This window comes from Glandiceps talaboti, chromosome 13, assembly GCF_964340395.1.
Source record: "Glandiceps talaboti chromosome 13, keGlaTala1.1, whole genome shotgun sequence".
NCBI lineage: Eukaryota > Metazoa > Hemichordata > Enteropneusta > Spengelidae > Glandiceps > Glandiceps talaboti.
Window position 1 is genome coordinate 9183996 of NC_135561.1, and position 9969 is coordinate 9193964.

Genomic DNA, 9969 nt, shown 5'->3' on the forward strand with positions numbered 1-9969 from the left:
ATTCATTGGCTGCATCGTTTTTATTTTTTAATTTTAAACAAATTGGTCAAATCATCTACCATTACCATAATGTGCACACTAAAGAGAATTGGATTGGTCAAATCATCTGTAACCATGGTAATTCTGGCTTAGAAAATGACTGCAGTAAACTGAAGTAAGTGTAATCATGGTAATAACTACCTGGCAGTCTACAACTGGATCCCATGTGTGGCAAATGAGAGAGTCTGCAACTAGACATATTTGGGAAAGTAACTAACTAGTCCTGGTATTTGGCAATTGACAGTTGACAACAACTAGAACCAATATTGGACTAATGGCACAGTGTTGGCACAGTTTGCAACTAGACCCCATACCAGACTACTGGCCGCTTACAATTCAACCTCAAATTTGGTAAACGACAGTCTGCAACTAGACCCCGGATTTGGCAAAAGTCGGTGTGAAACATGATACACCTGCACAATACGAGTTGATAGAGGTGGTCAAGACCATATAGAGCATAAAGTTTTTTTAAACAATATGTTTACCTACTAAAGAAAAGTAACCCAAATTACAGACTTCCCCTTTTCAGTGACTGTAACATATGCCAGGTTTTGGTTATCAGAGCGATACAACATTTCATGGTTTGGCCACTAGGAGTGCTGTTTACACAAGTTGTATTGAGGCCAGAAGTGAGGACCAGAATAGAATATTAGTGAGTACATGTGTTGTAGCATACAGACAGCAGACACAAAGTTACACCTCTTTCTGTGTTCTTACTGTACTGTTTTATTAGTGACTACATAGACCCTAGTACACCAACCAGTGTATTACATGGAAAATTGGTGTAGGGTCTATGGTGACTACAAGTAATCAGAACATACCTAATCACGACTGTAATGTTCTTTTTAAAACATTGCGTTCATGGATCGGGTCAGTGACCATGACCAAATTCTAAACCCCTCACTTTGCCAAAACTAGGGTGCCCTCTTCTTATCCTTGAATACATACATGTTAAAGAATTGGAACTTTGGTAACAAAAATATGACATATTTAACATTGTACTACAGCATGAAAATACAATATTCTTCTTCTGATCCACTGATATGTAATTTTCCATACAAGTCATAACTATATCAGTCTATATGTCACCTGCGGTTTCAAATCAACTTTACCACCGTCTAGCTAAATCATGAACCAAATGTTGTTCATGCAAATGAGTAAACCCCATGGCAACTGTTGGAATGATGTAAACAATGTATAAGTCGCATCCTGATCTTCATAAGTATACCATATTTGGACATAACATAACTGCCCCAATAATGGGTGGACTTTTCATCTGAAATTTCCCTAATCATACATAGGATATGTATCCATGCTTTAGAAAAATCTTCACACCAACAGAATAAAGGTAAATGACTCCCAATTTTTTTCCCTCATGACAATCCGTAATAATGCGATGCAAACTGGGGGATGCCATACTTTGCTAGCAAGATTCACTGGTTGATGAGCCACAGTGAAACCACTGGATGACCGTAACTTGGCAACTGGTGATATACATTCCTGCATGAAAATCACTAAAGATGGGTCAACTTTTTGTCTGAAAAGTCCCTAATGATGGGTAGATATTTTCAACTTTGGCCACACAATCCTGTGTGAAAATAGGAAAAACTTCAGTGATGCCATCCAACTCTTTCAGTATAATTACACTGATGTCCATTGATAACATATCAACATGTTGCATTAATAGTTTTAGTTCATGTCTGCAGTGCTAAGCTTCCTGATAGCTGACTTGCTGTTGTCATATATGTATAATATCCATGAAGAAATGGAGTACTATGGTTAATAACGTTTCACGGTTCTGGATTTTCCATGTAATACAGTTTCCAACGTACAGTGTTCACTAACTGTCCATAACTAAAATCTGAGTTTCACAGACTTCATGAGTTGAAATACATGGTGTACAATAAAATATACAAATTCAAATATTAACAAGGAATAAATCAATGTTGTCTAAAGCTTGTAGTCGACTTGAAGACAGTTTGAGTTTCCAGGTAAGTGATGTTATAAAAAGACAAAAATGAGACAAAAATGATGGCATCTCCTGCCAGGTTTTCCCATAAACCTATGCAGGAAATTTCCGTAATGGCCAAAGACGTGCTTCTTTACAAGGTTTCAAGTAAGTTACCAAGGTGTTATTTTATATAAGTTGATGAATACAACTCTTGATGTACTAAAAAAAAATTGAGTCTGGCTGGACTTTTCCTTTTAATACAGGCAACTTGTAGGCTTTTCTCTTCAAGAATTTATTACTGCTTCTGATATCATTTATTGTTGGTCAAAGTTATTTTTTTTTTTCAGTACCATGTAAATTTATCGGTGATTTTCAGTGCTGGCATACACTTTCCCATGCTAAGAATTCCAGTATGGTACCCTGTCAATTTTTTCCATGATTCTGTGCTGGCATAGACTTTCCATGCTAAGTATACCACCACCATGTCAATTTATCCATGATTCTGTACGGCCGACATAGACTTTCCTGTGTTAAAAATTCCACCAAAACGTCAATTTATCAATGCTTTCGTGCCGACATAGACTTTCCATTCTAAGTATACCAGCAAGATATCAATTTATCCCTGATTCTGTGCCGGCCGGAATAGACTTTCCAGTACTAAAAATTCCAGCACAACGTCAATCTATCAAGGATTTTGTGCCGCCCGGAATAGACTTTCCATGCACCTCATCTCAATCTATCCACCTTGTCCATAGCATTCAATGATTCTATGTCAACATTAGTAAAATCACCATACTGTACAAATTCCAGTCATTCCGTCTGTGGTTCTGTGCTGGTATTTGCTTTCCATGCCATGTATGTATTCCAGAATAGCGCCACAACATTTACAAATAATACCCTAAAGTTGGAAATAATCAAAGTTTTGTTAAAAGGAATTTTATAATCTGGCTATTGTTTTAGGTCTACATAATGAAAGTATGAAATATTATTATTGCCAATTATGTATTGTCAACAAACAACATATCGCTTTTGGTGTTAAAAAATTTGACAATTTTTCACTACAGTGGATACAAATACATCAACTATACATACACACAGGGGAGAAAGCTAGAGATTGCGAACAATACACACACACACACAAGCTACACACATGAGGAGCAGCGTGCGAAATTAACGCCAGTCCTTCGGTCCGAGACCAGCAGATAGTGAATCGTACAGAACAGTGAGGAAGGAGAGTACTGTGATTTCTTAGATAATGTAGATTTAATGGTTCATTCACCCATATTATCTACAATCTATGGATCTGTATTTCTATGGAATGAATACATTCAGTCACAGACCACTATAGTCTATAGGAACAGATTATGCGAGAATGAATATTCAGAGTCTCTGGGTTCATAGTTACAAATGAAAATCTCTACTCACAGAGTCAAAAATTAATTTGTTGCGAATCCAAAATTTGCTTCCAAGTTATTTTTTGACACTGAGTGGAAATTTTCAATTGTAAGAACAGATTGATGAAATAAAAGTGGATAGTAAACAATTTGTTGTACTATCTTTTACTTTAGTATATCAAAAGATATGTTGTATCATATTAAAGTTCAAAATCATTTGATCTGTAAGTGGGGGTGGGGGGGTGGGGTGGTGATTTAGATACAGGTCGTGAACGTGAACTACATTGAGTATGGACCAGCAGCATTTGCTACATGTCGGTGCGTATGACCAGTAGTCATTTTCCCTTAAGTTCACACACTGAATGATGGGGAGACAAGGAAAGCACCAACTACACACACACAGAGGGGAGCTCCAGCGAGAGTTATTATAGAGAAAGAGTTATTATAGAGAAAGATTTTGCCAACTATATATGTGCATGAGAGGGCCCCTCTATTTCTAAATTTGTATAGTGACCACTGATTTTTTTTCTTAATTTTAACAGAGAATAAGTTTTCTTAAACAATGTAACAGCAAAAGTTCAAAGAGTTTATTTTCTGAGGTGGCTTCATTTCATGTTTAAAGTACATGCCAGTTCTTACCTGTGATTGAGTGGAACCAAATAGAAATTAGTGAGTTGTACCAGTGGCCATACCTTGTAGTTTGTTTTCAGAGCATCAAAATAATCCTGCAAATGACAGATAACAAATACAAATGTACAAAAAAGATATCACACATGAAGGGAGAAAATTGACCTCAATAGTGTACCAATTATTAATGTACAACAAAATTTTAGCACAGATTTTACTCATGATGGGTCAAATAGGGAAAATGTAAACCCGCCATGTCAAATGTTGCATCATGGGAAATGTGATAATAAATACTAATCAAATAGTATTGTAAACAATAATGTTATTGTTTGTAACCAAAAATAATCAATTCATAGTCACCCTGACCATTGTGTGAGGTTTATTTTATCGGTAGCTCCAGATTAAGTATTACAATAATCTGAGCATGCTCAGTCTGGATTGCAAGTTCCCTGTTGTGCCACAGTCAGCTGCAGGTAACACTGATGTTGTTATATGTTGAAGAATAGCAGCAATAGATTGCATGTCCCCAGGGAGTAATTTGATAAATATAGAGGGTTGTGCTGTTATAGGTCCTTGCTAGGGGTAATAGTTCTTGTACAGCACTACAACCATGGCATTCATTGTGGAAAGGCATTTGAAATGATATGTTTGTTACTCGGTAAATTTCACAATTTAAAAAAAAAATACATGTGCATAACTAAAACAAGTATCCGGTAATCAAACTATTTATGTATAGTTATGTTTTACAACCCATAACACCAAAGTAAAGTGTTTTCTGTATGTACCACAATCATTTATAGCATCCATATCAAGTTCAACCCAAAACACCAAACTAAGCGTTTTCTGTACGTACCACAACTGTTTATAGCATCCATATCAAGTACAACCCAAAACACCAAAGTAAAGCGTTTTCTGTATGTACCACAACTGTCTATAGCATCCATATCAAGTACAACCCATAACACCAAAGTAAAGTGTTTTCTGTATGTACCACAATCATTTATAGCATCCATATCAAGTGTAAAAGTATAAGTTGGCCATCCATATGGGCAGGGAGACCTGTGAATCTATTTAGATCCTTAGGTCAAAAGGTTTAAGATTTATTACAAGAGTTGGCTTCTCAACACTGCCTCGAGGAAAGAAAGTACAAATCAGGATAAATTCATGTTATCTACCAGTTGGCACGTTAGCTCAGCTATGGTTAGAGCACTCTGACTAGTGTTTAGGGGACGTGGGTTCTATTCCTACACATGTCACTTTTCTTTTCAAATTCCAAAATCACTTTATTATGGTGAGTTTGTTTCATTTATAACAAACTGTAAAAGTAAAGTTTCATTTGCTAATTGACCACATTAGAAAGGTCACAGGTTAGGCTTCACGCTTGTAAATAAACCAATTGAAACAGTATACTTTTACACTTGATATGAATGCTATAAAGGAGTGTAACACTCAGAGAAAGTGCTTTACTTCAGTGTTACTTGTTGTAATATAAATGCTATAAATGAGTGTAGCACACAGAAAGTGCTTTACTTCAGTGTTACTTGTTGTAATATATAGAAAATGCAACAGATGCAGCAAGACCATAGAGATGTGATGTAGTGGCTACTTACGTTGCCCAGTTTAATCTACAAATCACTTCCCGGCAGTATGTTTACAATAACAAATCAAAATGTTACCTCTTTAGAGAGAATGGATGAATGTTTATGGAAAATGAGTTCACAGTATCAAACTAAAATTTCTATACTCGCAGAGTCAAAAAAATAAAAAAAATAAAGAAATGACATTAAATCCTGGCTATATCGCTCCTGTATGTTTCCCCGTCTCTCCAAGATATGTGATATATTGTAGTACACCACTGGTGATGCTGATGAGATGTCAGCAGAAAGTTGGGATTTGCTCCCCCCCAAAAAAAAAAAATAAAAAAATTTGACTCTGTGAGTAGAAATTTCCATTCAAAACAAAACCTCTCCTTACTATATACATTACAACAAGTATGAAGATTAAATCACACTGTAAGATATCATGCTTGGCCACTCTGAAGACAAAATCACTACAATGGTACAATTTTTGACTTTTTATTTTATCTGTTTTACTCTTAAATCTCTGCATGCAGGGTTACACAAGAACACATCCTAGAAACAAAAGATCGGTTTACCTGCTTGAGTTTTTCTTTAACTTGGCTGGTTGTCATCCCACTGGCAAATGACATAGTTGTAAAAAATGTGAAGATAAAGAGCGGTGCCATGATGATCTGTAATATTTAAAGCCAACATACATACACAATGTAATAATTTCCCAGTAAGGGTGTTCACACTGGACAAGTTATGTAGACTATTAAGATGTGACTCTAAATCTTAAAAAAACAAATGTGAACAGATTAAGTCAACTCAGAGGTGGGTTACATGTAAGTTAGGTCAGGTGGAAGAAGGTAGTTTAGGGCCGACTTTAGTTTTATGTCAGACACTAAACTCAAGTTGATTGATCATGTCAGTAGTATTTAGTTTCCTAGATAAGTGTTCAAAGGGAGAGTTAATTTACAGGGTCAAAGTTCAGGTCAAAGTTCAGGGTTACCTCTACATGATTGAAACAAACATGACAAATCACGATCCATGTAATTCTCAGCTATGTTGATATTGGATGATTTTGGTCAGTGATTTGTGTCGACGCCGAGTCGAAATTCAAAATCAAAATGTCAGTTAGAATAGCGAATTGAGTGGTAGCACTAAGTCCTTCGAGTCTACATGTAGGCTATTATTGTGTGATTTGTAGTCATGGCAACCTGTACTTGATATCCTATCAATTTCACAGAATCCTTTAAATATTGTTAGTTATATACATACCTGATCCGTGCACATCTTTTGAAGTGCACCAATCTGAGGTCGTGAACCTTTGTAAATTTTGTCCAGAAGTACATACCATCCTCTGAGAGTTGGACCCTATATCATCATGTCAAAAAGAAAAAAATATCATTATCACATATAATTACTCACCCTACCTTGATTTATACATATTTTTTTTGTTAACTATTATTATTCTAGTTGATATATTTACTAGTTTGTTTTAGCACCAAACAATTATTGCAAAAAATGCAATGAAGAAATGTAGTTTGCTTAAAACGGATGCAATAAAGATTCTCTTCTGTGCTATTCTATTCATACTTGTATGTGTTGGCTGTAGCATCAAATTAGTCAGTTTGGCACAATAGGGAACTTACAATCATGCTCAGATGCTCAGATGCAAAGGACCATGGGATTATCTGTCGTTATCGTAATACCTAATCTGGAGCTACCCATAAAATAAACCTCTCACAAAGGTCAGGGTGACTACGAATTGATTATCTGTGGTTACAAACAATGTAACAATATTGTTTACAATACTAATTGATTAGCATTTATTATCCCATTTCCCATGATGCAACATTCAACATGGCAGGTTTGCAAGTTCCCAATTAATGTGAATGCCATTCCAGGAAATACAGGTATTTCATAAACTTTGGATACTAGAGTCACTTCATGATTTTGCATCTAATAAATTTTGCTCAATTACCAAGAAACACAAAATTGAAACTCTTTTTCACCTTTATAATTCTTTCAGTAGTGCACTGAGCCTCAAGGATCTTGGCAGACATCAATATTGACGAGATACACAATGCATATTCACAACTCATAAATGTTTATCTATGAGTCGTGATAAATAGTCATAAATATGCATACTTCAGATAAATAGTCATAAACATGCATATTTCATATAGTCATAAATATGCATTTTGCGTCTACATTCATGTCTGCTACGACCCCATATGGCTACAGTGAAAAAAATAACAGAAGTGATTGAACAAAATTTATATAATGAGAATTTGTGAAATGACTCTCCAGAACCCAAAATACCCTTTATTTCTCAGAGAGGTGTTCTCATTTATGCTAATTACATGTGAATACATGAGCATACTGTAAACCTAGAGATATTTTTGCCACTTGAAAAGTGTACGTTTTTGCAGTCTTCAGTTAGTTCAAAAAGATTATTTTTTACTAATTACCAGATTAGTACATTGTGTTTATGTACAAGAAGATATTTTAAAAGTCACTACTTATTTTCGTGTCTTTGTTGTCCTGGGAAGTAAGTGCAAATAAGTCCAGGACTCGAAATTAACAATAGTCCTGTGTCCACAGACTAACAATTCTTGTCACCGGACTACCAATAATTTGCTGATGGTAGCCCACTCAGGCTACTACTGATTATGTGATGAGGATTGAAGATTATATGAAAGTATTTTTATAATACAAATATTTCCAATAGAGGAAATCTGTTTTCAATTCAGGAATATGGGACTACAGGTCACAATCCTTGGGCTACCAATTTCTGAAATTGGTAGCCCACTATGACTACCAAAGGAATAAAGTTAAGTCCTGAAGTCTTGAGCAAAAATGTCCAGGTTTACAAAAATATACCCAACAATGAATCTCTTGGTCTAAACGGTCCATGTGATCACTATTAACAGTTACAGTAAAACAAAATAACTCACTCCTATGAAAAGTCCAAAGGCAGACGTTCTAATTGTTCTGTAAATATTATGGTTTCGTCCTCTTCTTTCCACTAGTTGCTGAGCAACAACATCTCCAACACAAAACAGCACCCCTATAAGGTAAAACATGACGAAAAGAAAATTATTGCAAACTTTGGTAAATATTTCCAGATCTGTGCTGTCATAACACACATCAACAATGTCATATCATATCATATTCACATCAAAATCTCTATCCTATCAGGTCCCCATTTATACAGCTGGGTTGACTGGAGCATGTTGTTTCAAATCTTGCGGAGTGCCCATGGATAATAGTGTTCAGAAACAAAGGGCAGTGGTGAGGCTTGAACCATGAACTTGTAGATTCTGACAATTCAATATGATTCTTCTATCAGTACAAATTAGGCCTAACAAAAAAATTGCGTGGTTCCGATTACGCTCAATTTTAGAATAGGTGGGGTAGGTAGATTTTTTATTTTATTTTATTATATTTTTTTTTTATGTGTTATGGTTTCTTCTCATCAGATGTACAGCCATTACAGGGATTGTACTCAAAAGTCTGATTCCAATCCATGGAATGTTAAAAAACTCAGAAATAAAAAAAACCAATGCTACATATTGCAGCTTTGTTAAGTTGGCAAATAATTGCCATTGTCATTTCTATACATTGTACTTGCATTCTTGACATATCATATGTGAATATATTTACATAATCACAATTTAGTTGTATTCTATTTGACCTATTGGTATTCTGTTACGATATAAATTATAAACTTGTGTGGAGGAGATCCTCATTGATCGATGAAAAACTTTGTTTATGTGTTCGATTATTATATACCATGGAGCTGGAGGTCGAAGCTTTATTTGTACATTCCTTATTATCGTCCATGTATGTATCCCACGCGTACGCAAGGCCCTACATGTATGGTCTATGGGTTAAGGTTAGATCACTATAGTGTAGGGTCTCAGAGTTAAGTTAGTTAGCTTACCTGCTGAATACGCCTGTGATTTCATTGGGTGTCTGGCTACATAGTTCAGATAACGCGCCCACACTTTTCCAAGCATGTTGTAGCTCAGTGTCCCGTTTGGCCCGGGACCAGTTTCTTTTATAAACAATTACTGGAAGGGTTCATTGGATGACACACGTCAAATTCTAACGCAAACACTTCAGTGTATATGAGTTATTGTCATTCGACGACCAAGCAGTATATGCAAAATGTCTTCTCAAACTTCAGTAATATGAAAATGGACACATTCAGCTACTTCTGAAGTGCGCCCTCTAGTCATCAGCCTGTAATTCATAATTAGGGTAAGGGAGTAACCTTCCATGGAATAAAGGGAGGGCAAACAATTCTTCGTGAAGATATTTGTGAACCCTCCCCCACCCAGTGTTCAAACAGATATTTAGGGCATCGATATTTTGTTTTTTGAAAGAT

At 35.7% G+C, this 9969-nt stretch overlaps 1 protein-coding gene across 1 annotated transcript; it reads right to left on the bottom strand.

Moving 5' to 3' along the window:
* Window positions 1–752: 752 nt before the first annotated feature.
* Window positions 753–9761, bottom strand: LOC144444714 (mitochondrial inner membrane protein Mpv17-like). The gene is made up of 6 exons (XM_078134239.1): window positions 9523–9761; window positions 8534–8646; window positions 6852–6947; window positions 6167–6262; window positions 4024–4109; window positions 753–2888 (listed from the first exon to the last, which is right to left on the bottom strand). Exons 1-6 carry the CDS (start codon window positions 9596–9598, stop codon window positions 2801–2803), a joined length of 555 nt encoding a protein of 184 aa, XP_077990365.1. The 5' UTR covers window positions 9599–9761; the 3' UTR covers window positions 753–2800.
* Between the last annotated feature and the right edge of the window lie 208 nt (window positions 9762–9969).